Consider the following 23,394-nt stretch of genomic DNA (forward strand, 5'->3'; position numbering starts at 1 on the left):
CATGCCAGTGTCCTTCCTCAGCGCCAACTCAATAAGAGCCCTGGGTAGCCCGGACAGCCCGGCTGCCTGGGTCATCTTTAAGCTTTGGTTCATTGGCTGTGTTACTACCTGCTGGTCACACCCTTCCTGGCCACCCTTGGAGTTCTAAAGAACTCAGTGGGAAGATGTTTTCTTTTCTGGATGCCTGAGAAGACAGTGGACCAGGACGTAACTGGGTGACCTGAAATGTACCCGGTCCACCGGAGAGCTGTGGCCGAAAGCTACGAAATCACCCCTGGAGGCTGTTATTGTAGAAGCCACGATTGTTTCTTCTGCCCTTACTGCCCAGTTCTGTCTCTTTCTGGTCCATCAGACTTCATCGTTCAACTAGATCCTTACGAAGCTGGGTGCCCTCTCACCAAGCACCTCTGCCCTGTTACTGTGACTTTAAGTTTACCCAATGCAATTGTTTACTCTCGAATTTTTCCTTCTGGTTTCCCAGCCCCTTCCACCAGAGCCTCTGGGGATAGAATATGTCCTGGTAAACCCAGCTTTTCCTCCATCCCCCTCATAGTATGCATACTCTACAGGCCGGTTCCCTCATGGCCTTTCCTTTTCAGAGGTTCCTAGCCTATAGACTTTCTAACTCTAAGGGGGAAATCTTTTAACTTTTTTTTTCCAGGCTGGCCTCAAACTCAGAGAGAGCCACCCGCCTCCCAGGTGCTGGGATTAAAGGCGGGCACCACCACCGCCTGGTAGTTTGTAGCTCTTAGTCACAGCTGCACACTGCAGCTACTGGGCCTCCCACTTCCCAAGAGGTTCCCTCATTTTCCTGACACATTAGGCTAGACCAGCAATTCAAAGCCAGGTTAGTTCAACAGCTGGGAGGAGAGGGTGGTAGGGCTCTGCAGGATTGAGCCCTGCGTTGAAGCTGGCTGTTGTACCAGTTTCCTGAGTGGCATGTGGATGTGTCTCAGAACACTTTGACACTGGTGTAAAGAGAGCAGGGATTAACTGTCTTGCACTTCAGGAAAAAAAAAATGTTGTAACATCTGTACGTGTTTTCAAGAATTTATGAGACTCATTGGTTGACTTTTGGCGGAACAGACAATCACCGGATGTGTTCCTCTGATTCAGACTATTGAAACATCCCGCAAGCTTGATCTCTAAGGCCACTCCTAACTCTTAGGACCTAAGTGTTGATAGGAAGTAGCTCTCTTCAGATAAACCAGCCATCTAAAAGCAATTAAGAAGCAATCTGGAAAATGCGCTCAGGAGTAAATATTTTATATGAAGGGTTTAAAGCTCATTTCTTTCAGCATGATAATGGCCTCATGTTTACTTTTATATATATATATATATATATATATATATATATATATATTACTTTTTAATGGCACATACTGAAATATTAAGCACAAAACAATATAATACTTCGACTTTGCTGTAAACTTGATCTTAGCCAAAAAGCTGGGAAGAAACATATGGTCTGCTTTAAAATAACGTGGTCCCTGTGGAGAAGAAGAGTTGTTTGTAGTGTGGATAAAATACAAGTGCTCGCGCCTTCCCACATGTGGGTGCCAGGAATCGAACCCAGGTCGTCAGGCTTGGCAGCAAGTACCAGCAACTCAGAACCCATAGAAAAGCAACCAGGAGGAGGAGTCAAACTCGAGTCCCCATGCGTGTTCTGTCGGCACTTGTGTGCATATACCCACACACAGGCACACAGACACACACGTCATCCTAAAATAACAAAATCTGGCTCCTAAACACAGCAGCAGTGGCTGTGCTGACACCTACCCGCACTTCCGCCCACCACCTTCCTAGCCACAGACTTTGACCAGGGTTACAGTACCAGGAAATGAATTCCCTCCTGTGGGGCAGACCTCAAATCCAGTCTATAGAGTGTTACTTGAGGTTTTATTTTTTCGGCTTTTTGAGGGACCCACAACCCTGCTCCCAAACAAATCACACACGGAGGCTTATTAGTTATGAATGTCTGCCCTTAGCTTGCCTTGTTTCTTGCCAGTTTTTCTTAAATTATCCCTACTACCTTTTGCCGCTAGACTTTTATCTTTCTCTATTTCTGTATACCTTTCTTTGCTTCTTTCTCTATGACTTCCTGTGTAGCTGGGTGGCTGGCCCCTGATGTCCTCCTCTCCTTGTTCTCTTGCTCCTTTTTCTTCCTTGTTTCTCCTATTGGTACTCTCTGCCTGCCTAGCCTTGCTCCTGCCTCGTTATTGGCTGTTCAGCTCTTTATAAGATCATCAGGTGTTTTAGACAGATAAAGAAGCACAGCTTCACAGAGCTAAACAAATGTAGCATAAACAAAAGCAACACACCTTAAAATAATATTCCCCAACTAATAGAGCAATTGGTAACTCTCACCAACAGTCTTGTCCCCATTCCACTGGCGGGCACACCTTGCCTGGCAGGGCAGTGTTGTAGCATGCAGAAGCTAGTGCTAGGTAAAATCATTGATGCCTTTTCTCTGCCCGTGGCCTGCATTGCCCCTCCCAGTACTATGAAAGCTAGGGAAGAACTTCCCTAGTCAACCTGAGATCGATTTCTCTGTCGGCCAGCCCAAGTGTGTGGTATCTTCAGCAAGAGGGTCTTACCATCGCGTTGCAGTGGGCAGCCAAGCGCAATGGCAATAGGCTTGCGTTGTTTAGGGTACCTCTGGGACCTCTCTGAACATAGGTGTCATGTGTCTAGCACTGAGATTTTCCTTCAGTGCTCATTGCTTCTGGGAGCAGCACTGTCCACTTATACAGGACAGGCTCCCAGCTTTAAGCTCCTACTGAAGAATTGAACGGACATCAGAGGACAGCTTGCAGGAACTGGAGCTCGCCTGCCACTCAATGTATCCCTGGAATCAAACTCAAACTCGGGTCACTGTAAAAGAGCCGTTACCCGTTGAGCCATCTCCATCCTGTTTTAAATACTATGAGAGGGAGAGAAGAGAAAGGGAACGAGGGAAGGAAGGAAGAAGAAAGAGCTTAGTGCTATTACAGGATGGTTTTGAATGAGCGAAAGCAGTAATGACAGGCCTTATGTGCAGCTTTGTAGTGTTGAAACAGGCTCAGCGTGCGCAGTGTGCCTCAGTACAGTGACTTTGTTTAGCACACCTACCCTTCTCCCTGCCTCCAAGTGACAATGGGTGAGCAGAAGTGCGGCTGGCGTTAACTCCATCTGATCTCTCAGCACCATGCAGGATGACATCTTCATTCTCCACGAGCAAGAGTATGACAGTTTGCTGGAGTCTGTCTTCAAAACGGAATTCTTGAGCCTCTTAGCAAAGCGATACGAGGAAAAAACCCAGAAGAAGCTACCTCTGAAATTCAGCAATACGTGAGTGGGGAGTCCAGACTGAGAGGTGGGGAGGCCTGGAGGGTGGGCTGTGTGGTCTCGAAGGTTCCATCCCTTAGTAACCCCACTCTGGGCACATCACTATCTCCAGGAACACAGAGAGGCCTGCCGAAGACAGTCTCGGTGGTCATGGGCCTTGCTGGGGCCACATTCGTATGTCTGTGAAGTAATCCAACAGTCAAGGGGCACTTTTATCATTGACACAAAGGTTGCTCAGATAAGACAGGGGAAGGCAGATATTAGAGTGAACAATAGAGTCAGGCTGGAAGCAGGAGAAAGGACTGAAATAGGGGTTCTGACTCCCCAGAACCCAGATTGCTGGTGGGGAATCTGGAGCTTGGCGTGTGGAAGTAATGCTTTATGTTTTGGTTTACCTTCACTGCTTTAGTGACATGTTCTCGCAGGCAAGACGCTACATATTGTTGAGCTTCTAATCTCACTTTTGCTGAGGGAGAGTTGTTCAGCTTTTCTTAAATCCCCCATCTATAGAGTAGAAATAGGGTTCAGCTTTTTACCCATAAAAGTGAGGCAATCATAAGACTGTAATGCCCAGATGAAGGAACCTGACAATAGACAGTTACTTAGAATCATTATTATTTCTTAAGTTAAAAGAGGAGAATATGCAATGTATAACATAGATGTATAGCCACAGTATTTCAGAAGTTGCAGTTAATATATGCATACTTACTTGTGCTCAGTAATGTAATATATGTACGTATATGTGTGTATATATGTATGTTATATATGTATGTATATAAAATTATGTATTACAGGATCCCCTGCATGGGGAATGGTGCTGGCCACCATGGACTGGATCTTCCCATATCAATTAGCATTAAACAAATAATCCCCTACTTGCCGACAGGTCAACCCGATCTAAAGAGTCTTTTCTTGAGACTCTCTCTCAGATGATTCTATAATGTGTCAAGTTGATCGCTAAAACTAACCATCACACACACCCCACCATTTGGATTTTGGTGGTTTCCTCCCACCTGGGCTAATGATGGTGATGGGATAACAGAATATAAATGAACCATAGCCACAGTCTATGGTATAGACTCTCCTGCCATCTTGTATCTGACATCTCAGTCCTCCACACAGCAAACACAATGTTACAACACAGGGAAGCTGTTCCTTTCTCCTGTCCCGCAGGCAGTCACCCTTGATCGTCTGAGAGTGACCCTCTGATATAAATGGAAAACACTCACCAGCAGAGTTCTCACCGATGTTGACCTCCAAAAGCCTCCTCCACTGGCATGGCAAACACCTTAGCAGCTATGCCACGCTGAGCTGTACCATCCCCTATGCAAGGATTAGACGGTTGGGGCTTGTCCCCGTACTGTGGTTATCACCTTCCGGGCAGCAGCTGGGTCATGGGCACCGTTTTCTCACTAGCTCCTTCTGGCTCCTAATTTCAATCAATGTGCTTCCCACAGCCTTGAACTGAAGTTAAAAAAGGAGAACTGGGGTCCCTGGAGTGCCGGAGGGTCCCGGCAAGTGCAGTTCCACCAAGGTTTCGGCGACCTGGCCACCCTCAAGCCCAGCAACAAAGTGTTGCAGGTCAGCATTGGACCTGGGCTGCCCAAGAACTCTCGTAAGTGTCCCTAGGCCCTGCCTCTGCTGGTACCGTGCACCTGGCTCTTCTGTGCAGATCTGGGGACAAAGAGTCTATGTTTCTGCTGCTGGTTGTGGTGGGATTCTCAAGAGATAGAACACTGCAAACTAAAGCGATGTCAAGGAGAATGGACAGGCAGAAGCATGCTAAGTGCTTGTATTCTCGTGCACAGTATACCTGGCATTCGTGTCCTAGTTGTATTTAAAACAATTTGTTTGGGCTGATATAAAGACAGAAACCTGAATTTGGGGCTTAATGAGATGGCTCAGTGGGTAAACACGCTTGCCACCAAGCCCGATGACTTGAGTTCGATTCCCGGTTGCTTGTTTATTTCAGGTCCCACCAGAAGGAACACCATCCAAAGCAGAGGGTATTCTGGTGGAACTCAGAATGCCAATTACCCAATGAGAGCTGCCCCTGCTCCCCCAGGTAAGCCACACATTCTCCGTGGAGAGGGACCACTGAGTCTGGACCTGCAACTGACCAAGGATGTTCAGAGAGCTAGAGAAATGTTTCAGTCTGACTGGAGTTTCAAGCGTCAGCATCCACATAAAAAAGCTGGGCACTGTGGCATGACTTGGGATCCCAGTCTGGGGAGACAGGCAGGAAAATTCTTGTTTGCCCCCTTACCTAATCAGTGAGCACTAGGCACCAGTGAAAGACTCTGTCTCAGGAAATAAGATGGATGACTCGTGAAGAAGAGCACATGAGGTCACCTCTGGCCTCCACATGCATATCTACGCATGTCCACACACACTAAGGAAACACAGAGAGTGCTCAGGAAGAAACCCGTCAGCTAGTGAATCCTCAGCCGCCATCCACATGACCCTGAAGTTCAGGGGACAAAGTCAGTGAGCCCGCATTGCAGCAGAAGGAACAATCTGGGTTTCATTCCCCACCTCTGTCACTTCCTAGGGCAGAGAGAGATAAATGAGTTCCTGTTCACCTCAAGCAGAACGCTGCTGGTTTTATGACGCCAGATGTTGCCTTGATGGGCCCAGGATTCTTCCGGGTTTTAACCCACCGGCACCAGGCTCAGCCGCATACTGCAGCTATGTTTCATAATTAGCTAATGGCCTGGCGAATTAATAGAAGAACATCTATTCTTAGGGAAATGAAATCCAGGAGACGTCCCTAACCTAAAATAATATCTGGGGGCATTACAGAATGTTACCAAAGCTTTTTTTTGGCCCTTGTTTCATATTTTTCAGCTTGTTTTGTTTCTGTTTTTTAAGACAGGGTCTTCAGAGCACAGTGTAGGACACATTTAACCCCAGCGTTTGGGAGGCAGAGGCAGATGGATCTCTGTGAGTTGGAAGCCAGCCTGATCTACAGAGTGAGTTCCAGGACAGCCAGGGCTATGCTATGTAGAGAAATTCTGTTCCTAAAAAATAAAAACAGGGTCTCGCTATGTTTCTGCTGTTCTAGAACTCAATAAATAGACCAGGCTGGCCTCCAACTCACAGCGATCCATCTGCCTCTGCTTTGGAGCACTGGGATTAAAGATGTGAATTACCACACCCAGCTTTTTTGTTTTTAAAGAGGATTTTATGGCCCAAACTAGCTCCAGATTTGCTGTGTTGCTGAGCATGGTCTTGAGTTTCTGACCTTCCCCCTGACTCTGCCTCCGAAGTGCTGGGGTTACCAGCAGTAAATACCCAGTTTGTGTAATATTGGGGCTTGAAGCCAGGGCTTTGTGTGTGCTAGGCACACACTCTACCAACTGACCTACATTGCCCATCCCCATACTTCCAGTATTTAAATAAAAACAAATCTCCATCACTCACAAAATTCAGACTGTAAGAAACTGTCCCCAGAATAGGATGTCGATCATTTTAGGATAGGTCTGAACAGGTCATCTTGGGGCCGTATTTGAGCCAAGTCTTAGCAGACAAGAGGATCGATCCTATTTGCCTCAGAGCCCAAGATAAGTAATTCCAAGCAATTCCTTAATCTTCTTCTCTGGGATCTCAGACTTGTACTCTAAGCGTGAGCACTGCCCAGCAGTGAGAAATGAGTTCTCCTAGCCTTTGGAGTCTCTGCCTCACCTTAGCCAAGATGTCTTTCCTCTTTTTCTTCTTTACCCCTTGAGGAGCATCCAAGCTCAGAGGAACCCAGGAGAAGCAGGGTTTACACATGCATGCTGTGTTCCTGTTTAGTGCTGGCCTCCTGCCAGAACTACCTGGCTGCTCCTTTGCATCTGCCCACAGTGCACCTGACCTTGAACATAGCCTCAACCTCTAAATAACAGTTTCCTCATCAGTCAAGTGAGAAACTAACCCAAGTCCATTAAAGCAACACTTCTCAAAAGGTCTATAAAAGTGATGACCAGAACTTTCCATTTCTCGGGTTTATTTACTGGAGGTGGTATTTGGGGGGCGGGGTACAGGTCCATGTGCTTGTTGGTGGTATGTCTGCAGGTGAAAATGGAGAAGGGGTGCATATACATGTTGCACACATACATGTAGAGGCCAGAGACCAACTTCAAATATTGATTCTTGGGAACCATGCATAACCTTACTGTCCTGACACTCCCTCTGTAGACCAGGCTGGCCTCGGACTCACAGAGATCCACCTGCCTCTGCCTCCCAAGTGCTGGATTAAAGGCGTGCACTACCACCACCTGGTCATACAGAGTATCTTACTAGGACCAATTAGGCTGGACTGGGTGCCTACCCAGACACAGGGATTCTCCTGTCTCCATCTCCCCAGTGCTGGGATTACAAACATGAACCACCAACCCTCGCTTTGTCTGGGTGGGTGCTGGGGATTGAACGCACATCCTCATGCTTGCAAGACGGCTGAACTCTTTCCTCAACCCTCAGTTCCTTTGGATCTTAAAACGTTTCCCAGCTCACCACAAACCATACTTTTGTAAAATGTAATAAAAATGAATTCGTAGAACAATGAAATCTGAAAAGCATGTATAATACAAGCCAAATTTTATTATTAATTTCAACAGGCATGAAATATATCTGCTGAGTGTGTGTTCTTGGTCTGTGATCTCAGTGTGGACAAAAGAGTCTCTGGCGACATGGGGACACGCCCCTACTCTTCTGTGCCCTCGGAAACTCCCCACTCTAACACACTCCTTTCCTCTCCTTAGCGCTCTTGGCAGTGAGTGGGGCCTCAGTGTCCTCTCCAATCCCAGATGCTATGGGGAGCCCTTCAAATTTTATTCACTGGGTCAGATGAGGAGAAAGTCTTATTAGTCTCAAGCGTCTAGTTTCCACCCAGCCTGGAGCCTGTGGGAGGAAATGGCAAGAGAGCTGGCTGGATGGAAAGCCATACTTCTAAATTCTGTGCCCCAGAACACTGCCATTCAGAATAGGGACCTGCTTCATTGTTGCTGGGAAGGGGAAAGCTCACTTGTACCTTTAGAAGGATGCCAAGATAACAGAGAAATGAATAGCAGAGATGGAAGGAGGCTGGTAAACGTTGGACCAGTCTCCTCGCCCTTTAAGGATGAAGCTGACCTTCTAAGCAATTACAGTCCTTGCTCAAGACCAATGTGGTTTTCAGAGCCAGAATTGAATCCCTGAGCCCTGGCCACTCCACTGCTACTAGAGAATGTTGCAGTTTTCTGGCCTGCACAACTGAAGTGGGCCTCAAGGAGAATGATTCTCCATTCTGTCTGATGTGTCAGCAGGAAGAGAGATAGGGCTACTTCATACATGGCAGCGAGTAACGATGGCCCCATGATCGAGGGCCTACCCCACCATGCATCCATGACTCACTGATAAATGCAGACTTTTGCAATCCTTTTTTTTTGTTTGTTTTTGTTTTTGTTTTTGTTTTTCGAGACAGGGTTTCTCTTGTAGCTTTGGAGCCTTTCCTGGAACTCCCTTTGTAGACCAGGCTGGCCTCGAACTTACAGAGATCCGCCTGCCTCTGCCTCCCGAGTGCTGGGATTAAAGGCGTGCGCCACCACCGCCCGGCAACTTTTGCAATCTTAACTCGAAATCACTGTTTGATACACAGAACTTTCTTTGTCTACTTGATCTGGCTAGATAGATGGCTGTATTCCCTTGCCTATGTGAAGGGTTTCCCATACGTCACACAGCAGTCAAGGACAAGGACAACTGAGACTCACTCCTTGAAAATGAATGTCCAACTATTTAGTCCACTGCCCTCCTGAGACATGACCTCATGGACTTAAAAATGCCCTGCCAGCTGGCTGCAAACTCAGTTTGCTCTGACTGTGGACTTGAACCCAGATATCTAGAAATTCTGCTGCCACACTCAAGCTCAGCTGAGACATTCCTAGGCAGGTGGCATTGGTGCTATCATGTCATAGTCCCCAAATACAATCTGATTTGTTAGTTAAACCTCAGTAAAATTGGGAGGAAAATAGTCTATTAACTTCCTTACAATGTATTACTTGGGGCTGGAGAGATGGCTCAGAGGTCAAGAGCACTGGCTGCTCTCCTAGAGATCCTGAGTTCAATTCCCAGCAACCACTTGGTGGCTCAAAACCATCTATAGAGGGTTCTGATGCCCTATTCTGGCATGAAGTCATACATGCAGATAGAGCACTCGTATGCATAAAATAAATAAATAAATCTTAAACAATGTATCACTGGTAGTAATATTTTCAGATGGGGGAACAGAGAAGCAGAGTAGCTAAGTCACTTGCCTTTAGCTAGTTAATGGAATAAGAATGAGGGGCCTTTCGGCAAAGCTTCGGAAATTGGCATTGTTTCTTCTTTTTCCTCTCTAGGATGCCATCAAAATGGAGTCATCAGAAACCAGTTTGTGCCTCCTCATGCTTCTGGAAACCAGAGGTCCAGTCAGAAAAGCCTGTACACCTCTATGGCCCGCCCACCCCTGCCACGGCAACAGTCAACAGGCTCAGACCGATTGTCACAGACCCCAGAGAGCCTGGATTTCCTCAAAGTCCCAGACCAGGGTGCTGCTGGGTAAGATTTCCCATGTCTTGTGGGAAAGTCAGCGAACTCTACTTCACTAATCCTGCAGAGGGTTCAGGGTCCTGTGGGCATCAATACTGATTCTGAAGTTCAGTTTTCTACCGAAGTCCTGTAATCTCGGACCCATGACCGGGGGCCAAGTTAATAGCAGCCTAGCCCATTTCATCCCCTGGGAAGGGGCTTTCCTTGGAAATATCAAGTTACGTGCACTCAGTCACAAGAATCTGCTAATGAGTGATCTTTGTTTTCATCTGCTGTAGTTAAGGGGTGACAGTTGTCTGTTTTCTTAGTTGTATCTGTGCCTGCAGTGGCATAAATGTAACAATTCATGGTTTCAGCACCATTTAGAATAGGATACCAAGGTCCCAGTAGAAATGGCTCAGCAGTTAAGAACACTTACTGTCTTTGCGGAGGACCTGGGTTCTGTTCCAAATACACACACATGTCAGCGTAAGACTGTTGTATGACAAAACATTTCCTGGGGAGATGGAGCACACAGGTCTACTCACCCCCTGACAGGGAACCCATGGCAGACCAAAGTATGCACACCTCCAAAGTCCAACTTGATGAAGCCATGAGTTTTTGGGGGGTTACTTACAGGAATATGAATGTGGGGTTACTTACAGGAGCAGAAATGACTCAAATTTGACTGTGGCAGTGAATGTGTGTGTGTGTGTGTGTGTGTGTGTGTGTGTAGCATACATGTGTGGGCTTCAGGTGGCATCCACTTTCTTATCCCATTATTATTTGAGATGCAGTCTCTCGCTGAGCCTATAGCTCACCGATTGTCTGGTCAGCCTCGGCAGTCCTTCACTCTCCACCTCCCCAGAGCTGGGATTACACGCACTGCCACAGCCAACTTTTGGCATGGGTGCTGGTTATCTGAGCCCAGGTCCTCATGCTCATGTCATAAGCCAAATACCAACTGAGATGTTCTCCCAGGTACATTTCTACCTAGTTCCCAGACAGTGAGGTGCCATTCACCAAACATGGTGCACAGAAATCCAAAGAGGAGCTGGTGTCCAATTGATAAGGTTCAAAGAATGGTGGGCTTAGAAGGTACTGTTATGGCAGTGGGCTTTTCACTCGATTCAGATGCTATTCATATGCCCAAGTATCATATGCCCGAGACTGTTCCTGGGTCCCATTTTGTGTTCTAAAGTAGGCAGGGAATTATAAGCAGCCACCCTCCAAGTCTCCTCACTCTGTCTGCTGGCTTCCTATTTGCTTTGGTTTTGGCAAGCAGCACCATCTTTTCAGCCTGCCTTGCAAGTTGCAGACTTGCATATGGGCCAGCCGGGAGCATCTGTCAGCCAAAAGTAGGCGATGTAGGAACGCTGGGTCTTCACCAAGGCTGCTCCCTTCCAGCCCTGTTGAAGTCTTATCGCACCCTCCCCTGCCTCTGGGCCCCTGTGTGCACACGGGGCGTCTTGAAGACTGTCTGGGAGGAAGGAAGCTTCACCACTGTCCAACAGGCGATGGGACTTTCCTGCCTGACACATGTATACTCTGCCCTTAGCACACTGAGTCCGACAGCCACAAGAATCCTAGCCCGTCTTCTCATTACACAACACACCTAGACGTGCTTTGCAGGCAGTCCTTAAAACGTAGGAATTTAGCTGAACGTGGTGGCTCCTGCCTTTAATTCCAGCACTTGGGAGGATGGGGCAAAAGGATTGCTATAGTTTGAGTTCCAGGCCAACTTCAGCTAAAGGCCAGGACTTGTCTCTAAAGAAAGAAAGAAAAACACAGGAGGCAGGAAAGGGGGATGGTACGGGGGAGAGATGGTTCAGTGGTTGAGAACACTGACTGCTTTCACTGTTTTCAGTTCCCAGCGCTCACAACCCCCTTAGCTCTTCTAGGGTGATTAGACGCCCTCTTTTGGCTTACAAGACACTGCATTTGGGTGGCGCACATACACAAGACACACATGCAAACAAGGGGATAGCAATTAGGAGCCTAGCATTTATTTTCTACAACACAAACTTTGAAAATTCATTTTCTAATGTGGCAGAGAACTTGACTGTGGCATTTCAGGAGGCTCATGGTTACCTAAATTTAACAGTTTCTCTTTGCCAAAAGACAAGCTGTGCTGGAGCCGAAGAGAATCCCAGACTTGTTCTTTCTCCACAAGGATGAGGATTCCGATTGAGATCAAAGTGCCAAAGGCTTGCCTTGAATTTACCAGCCTAGACCTGGACCACCACAGCCTCCTCCCTGGTCCTCCACACCCTGGGCTTCTCTTCCCTCAGGGTTCTTTTTCTGCACAGATGCATTCTGCACAATCTTCACTTCTTTGGGAGCTTGCACCATGGCTGATATCAAATGGTGTCATTAGCACCTCAAGCTTGTTCAGGGAAGCATTAGTTAATTGCCACTCAGCCAGTCGGTTTGGGAGAGAGCAACAAGTTCACTAAATTAGTTATCATTCCAACAAAGTCTGTTGTCTGTCTGTCTGTCTTTTCCTCCTTTTGTTGTTTTCCTTTTTCTGTAGTGTTGGGGATGGAACCCAGGCCGCTACACATGCTAAACAAATGCTTTACCCCGAGCTTCATCCTCAGCCCCTCAAGCTCCTCCACCTTTGTTCTGTGGCATTCCTGCACATGATTGCCACCACGCTTGTCATCGTTCTTCAGATGACACTAAGCGTTAGTGATGCTTTCCGGGTAAAGATCCGCCCTGAGATTGTCTTTCATTTGTTTGTTTTGTTCCCCCCATACACACCCAGTCATGGCAGTGCACACCTTTAATCCCAACACTAAGGAAGGTGGATCTCTGTGAGTTTCAAGCCAGCCTGGTCTACAGAGTGAGCTCCAGGCCAGTCAGAGCTACACAGTGAGATCCGGTCTCAAAAGATCTGCCCTGATTCTCAAGAGAAGAAGGCAGACTCTGCAACAATCACAGAGCTTTTCCCCACCTTCACCCTGATTCCTAGTGACTCTTGACCTGGCTTCATGTGCTGGACAGCTTTTCCTGTGGTCACTGTAATGTGATCTGCGGACAGTCCACTGTGGAAGATTTGAAACCGAGACTGAAAATGTCTGTTGTCGTTTTTAATCCTCTGTTCTGTTTCGTGAGAGAATGGCTACAGGAGCTTCCAAAGAAGCTCCGGAGGTTGAGCAAACTAGAAGTCAGGGAAACAGAATAGTAGGGCAGGTGCTGGGTGGCAGGGCTTCCCGCCACGCAGGAAAGGAGGGATCGCTAGGAAGCTGTAGTTGCTGCCTGAGAGTCTCCTGTCAGGCAGTACTCTCCTAAAGAGTCATATTTTCAAAAGGCTTAAAATGTCCAGCAAGCGTCCAATAGCAATATTCTCAACCTACAGTCTACAGGAGCAGCCGGAACCTGGCTCAAGCTGACTCCAGGTCTTAGGAATTCCTGGCACCCGCTCTCATACTTCCAGTAACGTCTATGGTTTCAGCCTTTGGAGCAGAACGTGATTTCTAAAGCCAATACAATAAGACTCTATTCTTTTCCTTCTTGGAAATTCAAGACCCACATTTCACATCTGCAGAACAAAAGCAGTGATATTCAAAAGCTAAATCCCCAGCCCTCCCTAGCAAACCCACCTTGGGAATGATGGGAGCGGCTCAGAAAGTTCACAGAAAGTGGCCTAGCGCAGTTGGAAGGATGGGACGGGAGTCTAGTTCATATGTTCCTTTTGTTTTCACCCATCAAACATACTGAGCCATGCTTGTTGGGCAGCTCGTGCCTTCTGCTTAGCTTGTGTGCCTTGGTGTTTTCATGTGTATAATGGGAAGAATAAGATGCCAATAATAGAAATGGTGAGATGACTCTGCTGGTCAGGGTATTTGTCACCAAGCCTGGGGACCTGTGTTTGGTCCCTAGGACCCACATGGTAGGAGAGAATAGAGCCCCCCCCCCAAAATGTGTCCTCTGACCTCCACTCACAAGCCCTGGCAAGCATTACACACACCCTGGCAAATTAATTGATTAATTAAACTTTAAAAAATGAATAATAAATGAAAAGCCCCCCTTCTGGGTTTTCTTAAAGATTATAGGATTAAATATATAACAAAGCACAATGCAGCTTGAGCTGGGGGGAGCTGTTTTTCTGTAGTTCTAGGAATCAAGCCCAGAAACTCACACATTCTAAGCAAGATCTCGACCACATTCTTTTGTATTTGCTCCTAGGGAGTTAGACAGGGAACACTCCCTAGTACACTGTGGACTGACTGTACAGTTACGGTACAGAGCAGAGCCAGGGCACACTGGTACAAGGATGCTGCAGCTGTCACTAGGCACTGCCTCAATCTGAACAACTTAAAGTCACAAATTCCTACCTGCTCTGTATCCCATGTGCTTCATACAGCAGCTTCATCTCTGATCATCACACCCACATCCTATGGACCATTCACAGAACAGCTTCATCTCTGATCATCACACCCACGTCCTATGGACCATTCACAGAACAGCTTCACCTCTGATCATCACACCCACGTCCTATGGACCATTCACAGAACAGCTTCATCTCTGATCATCACACCCACGTCCTAATAGACCAGGATAGGGGTATTGACTAGTCCTCAGTTTGGAGATGTTTGATGCCAGTTAGCTTTTTGTTTCTCAGTTGCATCCCCCAGCAGTCTATGAGGCCCTGAATGTCAACTGGCATTGATCTCAGTTCCTGCACTGTGGTCTTCGCCAGCCACTAATGTAGAATTCACCTTGCTGGGTAATTTCTCAGCATGCAACTCAAATGTGCTGTGCATATTTCCTTAGGAAAAATGAATTGCATTCTGGGCTATAGTGTGATTATACTTGAGTAAAATGCCCTGCTCAAAAATAAATAAATAAATAAATAAAAGAGAGAGGGTAAGAGAGAGAAGTTAAGTCAATTCTTCATACATTCGTAGTGTTGAGGGACAAAAAACATAAAGCAATGTATGCAAATTGCCTGAACTGAGGGCCATCAAGTCACAACAGGAAAGCTAGTTCCTTTGTAAAAATAATTACATATGGGACTAGTGAGATGGGTTAGCTATTAAGAACTCTTGCTGTTCTTCCTGAGGACCTGAGTTCTGTTCTCAGCACTCACCCGGCAGCTCAAAGCCATCTGTAATTCCATTTCCAGAGAATCCAGTGCCCTCTCGGCTTTCAGGGGCATCAAGCTCACACATGGTACACAGATATACATGCAGACAAAGCACCCATATACATAAAATTCATTTTTTTTTAATTAAATAGAGCAGCAGCAAGATGGCTCCACGGGTAAATACACTTGCTACCAAGCCTGCTGACCTGCCTCCAGTCCCCTGAATCCCCTTGGTAGAATAAGAAAACCATCTCCAGCAAACTGCCCTCTGACCTCCACAAATGCTATGGTGTGCATCCCCTCAACACATACAATAAATAATGTAAAACTTTTTAATTAAGAAAAGTACATCAAATCAGATATTAAATTTGTTTGGTAGTTTTATAGCTGTATACTAACATGCGTCTGCAGAGATACAAACAGGCCCGTAGACAAAGCAAGACTTTGACTATTGCGATATCGTCAGGGATAGAAACTCTATTGTTAAACTGAGATTCTCACTGCAGTCAGTCCCCGTTTTCCCAGTGGACGACCTGCCTTTGTAACGTGGGATGGGCCAGGAGGTGGGAAGGGACAGTAATTAGAAATACAAACAGCATAAAGTATCAGAGGGACCAAAATCACCCAAACCTTGTACAGCCAGTTCAGAACAAGTGGAGAGAAAGTCTGCTGTTTGTTTTTATTTGATTTCTGAGACCTGACCCGTTTCAGTCTGACCTTGAGCTCCTGGTGATTTTCCTGCTCAGCCTCAGGGTGCTGGAATTACAGGTGTGTGCAGTCAAGCTTCACTCCAGAAAGCATTTTAACTTTTTTTTTTTTTTTTTTGGTTTTTTTTTTTTTTTGGTTTTTCGAGACAGGGTTTCTCTGTGGTTTTGGAGCCTGTCCTGGAAAGCATTTTAACTTTTATCTTATTTCATGTGTATAGTTGTTTTGCCTGGATGTGTGTCTATGCACCATATGTGTGCCTTGAACCCTCAAAAGCCAGAAGAGAGTGTCAGATCCCCAAGGACTAGAGTCACAGACAGTTGTGAGTCACCCTGTGGGTCCTGGGAACCAAACCAGGGTTCTCTGCAAGAACAGCAAGTGCTGTTAAATCTCCCCAACCGCAGGGAAACGTTTTTCACATCAGGATGAATCTGGTTGTTATTGGAAGGGTCTCCTGAGCAGCAGCATGCAACAATTGCCAGTTCCTGGGGGACGTGGCCTAGGTTTTGTCAACTTGGCACAAGCTAGGTTTACCTGGGAAGACGGACCTCCACTGAGGAACTGCCTCCTTCAGATTTACCTGTGAGCAAGTCTGTGGAGCATCTTCTTGTTTAGTGATGGATGAGATACCCCTAGGTCCTGGGTTATATATAAAAGCGAATGAACACACTAGTAAGCAGTATTCTTCCATGGTCTCGGCTTCAGTCCCTGAGAGTTCTCCCCAGACTTCCCTTTGTGATGAACTGTAACCAGGACAAGGAAGCCAAGAATTCCCAAGTCGCTTTGGTCAGGATTTCATGGTGGCAGTAGGAAGCGAGCTAAGACGTGGTAAATACACATACCATGGCCTTGTGTCAGGCCTCCAGCATGGCTACACCGAAGGGGCTGGCTTGGCAGTCACAGGAGTTACGGTGTTTCCACTTCACACCAGTAACGGACTTCCATAACCTTCAGAGCAGGGGCCGAAAAACGGTTCTGAAGGGACAAAGCTTGCATATTTATTTTCTTTGTTAATTTAATTGTTAAGTTTGTAAGATTTAATTTTTAATGACTGTGTTTCACAAGTATTTGACACAATTCCTGGAAGTTTAAGCCATCAGCCCTGGTGGGGACCGAGCCAGCTCTGCTCAGGGACCCTTCTGTACTGAGCTGGCAGTCACCCTGGCTGGGAGTGGCCAGCTCCTGGTACCTAAAAGACCTCATTAATCAGTTTCTGGCAGTGTGTTGAAAGCCATTAGTTCTCCATATTTATTACGCAGCATTGCCACCTAGTGACAAAAAAAAAATATTGGCTGCGTTTCCCAGGCTGTTGGGGCTTTTTCTAAGCTAGCCTGGGTAAGGGCTGTTGTGACTGGCTGGGCTCTGTGCAGCCTCCAGGTCCCCAGTCCACTCATCCCTAGAGATAGTGGGCTCTTCATCAGTTGAGGCTTCCCTGTTGCTTAGCTGCACTCCGAACTCAAGTACAGGCGCTGTCTCAAAACAGTAATGAGCAACAACAAGAAGACTATGTAGTGGTTCCAGCTGCCCATGTAGATCGATGGTCTCGTCTTCCCACTCTCTCCCTCCCTCGGGATCCTCCCACGGAAGAGTGTGCCACACCCTGGTATCCTGGGACACTCCTTCCTCACCAGGCTTCACCACTCAGCCCTAAGGACAATAGCCCCCCCACACACACACACACACACTTTTGGATGTAGGAGACTGAACTTTCTTGTACAAGTCTCTGGAGGTGGGGTTTGTGAACCCAGGTATGTGGGCATCTGTGCACATATCCCCAACATGCCCTGTGAACTTCTAGGCTGTAGGCTTCTTCTCTCCTTCCTGAGGTGCTTGATGTCCACCCCACCCCCATTTCTTGTTGCTAGGAGAGCAGATGATTAGTCCTGGCTAAGGGTTCTTCCTAACCAGATGCTGACACATGCCCAATATATATAGGCGTTTAATCAAAAACTTGCTTGCTGGCCAGGAATAAGCACTTCTCAGACAAGGGAGAGGTCCAGTGGATGCTGGGTGTGAGATGATGTCATTGTAAAGATCCCTGAGTTAGTCTGTCATGAGACAGAAGTGTGTGATGGCCTGGATGAAGAGCTGGAGCTATCCTGGGGTCTGCTGCTTTCCACTGGCCTGGGGACAGAGACAAGGTTCATGCAGTGCCTACCCCATCCCCCTCCCGCCTGATGAAGCTAGCTCATGACATCTAGGGCACATTTGTCATCCTAGGAGCTCAGCAAGCACAAGGCTGTGGCCTCTTGAAAGCATGGATCAAAAATGGAATGATGAGTCTTTCTTTAAGGCTGTCCCCTTTGTTCTCTATTCTAATAGGTTTGAGTAGATATGGCTAGGCCTAAAAGACAGCCCTTCCCACGTTGATACTTACCTCAGACCCTCTCTTTCTGGTTACATGTATCTGTTAGTGTATGTGTAGGTATGCACACGTTGTGGTACATGTGTGGAGGTCAGAGGACAGTTTTTGAGAGTCACCTCTTTCCTTCCACCATGTGGGGCTCGGGAATCACAGTCAGGTCGCCAGGCTTGGTGGCAAGTGCCTTTTCCCCATGGAGCCATCCCACTGCTCTCCCATCCAGAAGAGTGCATAACCTAAGTTCCCTTTGCTGGCTTTGCTTTGGGTTGGCCGTAAGCTAAGTGGGGGAAATGTTTTCTCACTTTCCCTGTCCTTTCTAAAACGAGCTCTTTCTAAACATACGAAATAACTGTTCCAGATGCAAGTTTAAAGAGCTCGCTTCTAGGACTGGGATTGTAGCTCAGTTAGCAGAATTCTGCTTAGCATGAATGAGGCCATGAAGATGAGAAGGTGTGCGTCCCTGTCCCTAATCCCAGTCCTTGGAATGTGAAAGCAGGAAGATCAGAAGAAGTTCAAGGTCATCCTTGGCTACACAATGAGTTTGAGGAGTCTAAGATGCATGAGATCGTGTCTCAGAAAAGCTCACTCATAGGAACAAGTTGGAATCATGCACCTTAGAAACCCTGTGAAAGGGGCAGCATTGTATAAAGGCTGGCAAGATGGCTCAGCCGGAAGGAAGCTTGCTGCAGCCACCAAAAAACACTGCTGCTTCTTCGAGGTGTCCCTGTCTCACGTGGTCCTGCTCTCTCTCCACAGGGTCCGAAGACAAACAACCAGCAGGCCTCCCCCAGCAGGGGGCAGACCGAAGCCGCAACCTAAGCCCAAGCCTCAGGTGCCACAGTGCAAGGCCTTGTATGCCTATGATGCTCAGGACACAGACGAACTCAGCTTCAATGCCAATGACGTTATTGATATTATTAAAGAAGGTAAGTGTGTGGCTGGCCGTAAGAGCCTCCCAAGGAACACGCAGGGAATTCATGGGCTCATTTATCAGAAGTGTGTAGACTGGTGTTTCCTCAAGCTGTAGGTCATGACCCCATCAGGGGTCGAATGACCCTTTCACAGAGGTTGCATATCAGGTATCCTGTGTATCCGATATTTACATTACAATTCATAACAGTAGCAAGATTACAGTTATGAAGTAGCAACGAAAATAATGATATGGTTGGGGGTCACCACAGCATGAGGAACTGTATTAAAGGGTTGCGGCATTAGGAAGGTTGAGAACCACTGGTGTAGACAGAGGTAAACCAGGCCTCAAACGATATGATCAAAGCCTTTTACAATGTCAGGGATTGAATCCAAGGTCTTGTGTATGCTAGGCAAGCAAGCCCTCTACCACTGGGCTATGCTCTCGGTCCTCTTTGAACTTTTTATTTTAGTATGGAGTGTCACTAACTTATCTAGGCTGGTCTTGAACTCACTCTAGCCAGGCGCAAGTTCAGATTCATGATCCTCCAGCCTCAGCTTCCCCGGTAATTGGGTTTGCTGGCCTGGGCTGTTAGGTCCATTGAGACTTTTTTCTAATGCCCCTTTTAAGGAAGGATGGGTTGTATACAAGTGTGTATTGATAACATCATATAAACACACACACACACACATCTATTGTGTGCTACACTGAGTGTTCACACTTAGTTGGAGGATAGTACCCAGACAAATCCACATCAGGTCAGGTCGAGTTTTCCCACTAAATGAGTAAGCACAAACTTAATTTTCAGAACCTTGTGAGTTTTGTCCCTGTGGTGAGAATGGAGATGCCCACATACTCATGCTGGGGAAATAAGTACCCGACATAGTTCCTGTAAATATCCTCTCTCAGAGGAAATAAATGGAGACATTTGGCAGCAATTATCCCAATTCTTCACTCCTGACTTCAAAATAATTACTTTAGGTTTGTTCTTCATTCCACCAAACCAGGATAAAAATCCAAATAAATATTTATGTGTATTTTAAAAAATAAAAATGTCCTAGAAATATGACAGAGTTTTGTTCCTAGTCGTGTGGAAAGGATCTCCCAAAATTGTAGAAATCTGAGAAGCTAGAAAATTAGAGGTGTTGGCAAGGTAGCTTAGTTGGTAGAGAATCTTCTAGATCAAGGCCTTGAATTTGATTTTCTGCACTGCTGTGACCAAGATGTGTTAGCACCTGCCTGAGATCCCAGAACTCTGGAAGCCAAGGGGGGAGGGGGAGAACCCAGAAGTTCAAGGTCATTCGCTATAGGAAGTTTGACGCCAGCCTGGGCTAGCGGAGACCCTGTCTGGAAAATAACAACAAACACAGATTCTGATAAACTACTGAAATATGAAACATCATAAAGAGCTGAACTGAGGAGCAGGAGGAGTGAGGATGGGAAGGAGTGCACAGGGCGGAGGCAGAGCCAGTTCTCCCAGAACAGACTGTGAGGTGGGGTTGGGAGGGGTGAGAGCGGCAGAAAGAGACAGGATAGCAGCGCCTGAGTCATCCTGCACCAGGCTGACCCTAGGCAGACTGGTGCTACATTTCCATGTCTGTTTTTGTTGTCATTTGGTCTTCCTTCCTTCCTTCCTTCCTTCCTTCCTTCCTTCCTTCCTTCCTTCCTTCCTTCCTTCCTTCCTTCCTTCCTTCCTTCTTCCTCCCTCCCTCCCTCCCTCCCTCCTTCCCTTTCTTCCTCTCTTTTTTGTCCCCCCCCCCCCCCCCCCCCGAGGCAGAGTTGCAGAGTTTCTCTGTGTAACCTTGACTGTCCTGGAACTCACTCTGTAGACCAGGCTGGCCTCAAACTCAGTGATCCGCCTGCCTCTGCCTCCAGAGTGCTGGGATTAAAGGTGTGCACCACCACTGCCTGGTTCCCTCTCTGTTTTCAAGGGGTCACTTTTAGATTTTTTTTTTTTCTTTTTTAGACAGGGTCTCTTTTAGCCAAGGCTGGCCTTAAACTTCTGATCTTCATCTTCCTACTTCTACTTTTGTAGTGCTGGGTTTACAAGCGTGGGCCACCATGCTGGGTCATACAGTGCAGGGAATGGAACCCCAAGGCTTGATGAATAGTAGGCAAAGTACTATAGATCTATCAACTGAGCTGTATCCTCAGCCCTGGGGCAGCTCACTCTGTACAAGAAACTTTCACAATGAAATAAAACACAGAAGCAAGAAATTGTGACTAGAACCAAGTCGCTTGAGCCCACGGGAGCAGGGGTGTGGCCCACACTCACCTGATCCATTTGCCTCCACAGATCCTTCCGGCTGGTGGACGGGTAGACTGCGAGGCAAGCAGGGCCTGTTTCCCAACAATTATGTCACCAAGATCTGAGGCGCCCAGAGACTGATGTGCGGGCAGAAGAGCTCTAAACGTGGACTGGGGAGGGGACTTCCTGGGGTCTCCCCTTCTGATCCACAGTGAGCTAGCACCTTCCCCATGGAAGACACAGACAAACTTGGATGAGGAACAAGGAGTGTCACTCCATAAATAACCCTAAAAGGTAGCCTAATCCCCAGGAGTGCAAAAACAACCACCCACTAAGATTTATTTATTGTATTTAAATCTGGTGAGAGTAGCAGGGGCCCCACTTGCTCGCTAGGGCGGGCAGGGATCTAACCCACAGCCCCTAGTTCACTCCCCAGACCCAGGGGACAGCAGGTGGCCACTCTTGACAAGTGCCTTTGGTTGAAGAGCACATTTTATTCCTTCCTCTTCCACACCTGATACATTCCTCTCTGCCAACCCTCCTTCAGGGAGGACCTGCCGTCTGGAGGCTGGACTTGGTGTGAACAGGCACTCGCGTGTCAATGCCAAGGACAGGCCCTTCCTCAGAGCCTGCAGGAGCTAGGGCCACTAAGACTGCTGGTGGGGAAGGAGCTGGATGCTAGGCTGTTGGTCTTGCTTTCTTTTCGTCTTTGGTTATAATGTGGCTGGCCCATGTTGGTTTTATGTTTAACGCTGTGCTTATAATAAGAAAGATCTCTCCCCAAGCTGTACATTTATAAAAAGTGATCATATACTGTATATAGAAAAATCTAGAAGCACGTATGAATGCAGCAGGTAGTATTCCACTGTAACCATTCATGAAGGTAGGTTTTATTACAGGACTCGCACCAGGTACTTACAGATGTGCCCTCTCGTCTTCGCCTACAGAAGCAGTCACTGCATTCCTGCACAGCCCCGCAGACCCCTCCCCCTTACCTTTTCCCTGTAGGTAATTCTCCTGTGACCCTTCTACCACCCTCCCCTACCTCCTAAATAAACATAAAGGAGTCAGTGAAATGCCTTGTTCTGTCATGACATTTATTGTGGGTTATAATCCCCACCACCCCTAAAAAAGATGGTATAGTCAAACCAACTACTGTTTCTCCAGTTTCCATGGTTGTAACAAATATCTGGGATGAGCATCTTGTGGGCAAGAGAACTTAATCTCAGTTTATGGTTTAAGAGGTCTCTGTTCATGCGCCCTACTCTTGAATTCTAAGGAGAATCGGACAATTAAAGAGGGGGCTGGAGAGATGGCTCAGCAGTTAAAAACACTTCCAGAATGTTGGACTATGGTGGTGCATACCTTTAATCCCAGCACTCAGGAGGCAGAGGCAAGTAAATCTCTGTGAGTTAGAGGCCAACCAGGTCTGAAAAGCGAGTTCCAGGATAGCCAGATGTTGGAGGAGGCCGCTTGTTGGTTCCCAGCTGCTCGACAGCTCAGACCCAAAACAATCACACAGAAACTGTATTATTTAAATCACTGCTTGGCCCATTAGTTCTAGCTTCTTATTGGCTAGCTCTTACATATTAATTTAACCCATCTCCATTAATCTGTGCATCACCACAAGGTCATGGCCTACCAGCAAAGTTTCAGCACATCTGTCTCCAGCAGCAGCTCCATGGCTTCTCTCTGACTCTTCCTCCTTTCTCCCAGCATTCAGTTTAGTTTTCCCCACCTAGCTCTGTTCCCCTATAGTTCTGCTATAGGCCCAAAGCAGTTCCTTTATTAACCAATGATATTCACAGCATACAGAGGGGAATCCCACATCAGTCAGAGAAACTGTGTGTGGGGGGGAGAGAGAGAGAGAGAAAGGGAGAGAGAGAGAGAGTCTTGTTCAGTTCTTAGCACACCCATGGTAGCTCACAACCATCTGTGACTCCAGAACCAGGGGATCTGACACCCTCTTCTGGCCTCCACAGGCACAAGGCATACAAATGATTTACAGCTATACATGCAGACAAAACACCCATCACATTTAATAATAACTTTGAAATGATTAAAGAAGAACAGGCAACTCCATAAACTCAGTGGGGTGATGAATGAATGCCTGTAATCCCAGCAATTGGGAAGTACAGGTCGGAGGATCACAAGTTCAAGTTTATTCTCCACTACACAGCCAGCCTGGGACACGTGAGATCCTGTCTACAAACAGAACGTCCAAG

At 47.0% G+C, this 23,394-nt stretch overlaps 1 protein-coding gene across 1 annotated transcript in view; it reads left to right on the top strand.

Annotated features, from left to right (window-relative positions):
* Positions 1 to 22,230, top strand: part of Myo1e (myosin IE) — a 191,620-nt gene extending 169,390 nt beyond the window's left edge. The window contains exons 23-28 of the mRNA XM_057768253.1: positions 3,184 to 3,330; positions 4,785 to 4,942; positions 5,300 to 5,392; positions 9,684 to 9,882; positions 18,768 to 18,937; positions 21,218 to 22,230. Of these exons, the coding sequence (XP_057624236.1) occupies positions 3,184 to 3,330; positions 4,785 to 4,942; positions 5,300 to 5,392; positions 9,684 to 9,882; positions 18,768 to 18,937; positions 21,218 to 21,294 (844 nt within the window). The 3' untranslated portion in view covers positions 21,295 to 22,230. The remainder of the gene's footprint in view (positions 1 to 3,183; positions 3,331 to 4,784; positions 4,943 to 5,299; positions 5,393 to 9,683; positions 9,883 to 18,767; positions 18,938 to 21,217) is intronic.
* The last annotated feature ends 1,164 nt before the right edge of the window (positions 22,231 to 23,394 follow it).

The sequence above is a fragment of the Chionomys nivalis genome, chromosome 4, assembly GCF_950005125.1.
Source record: "Chionomys nivalis chromosome 4, mChiNiv1.1, whole genome shotgun sequence".
Taxonomy (NCBI): domain Eukaryota; kingdom Metazoa; phylum Chordata; class Mammalia; order Rodentia; family Cricetidae; genus Chionomys; species Chionomys nivalis.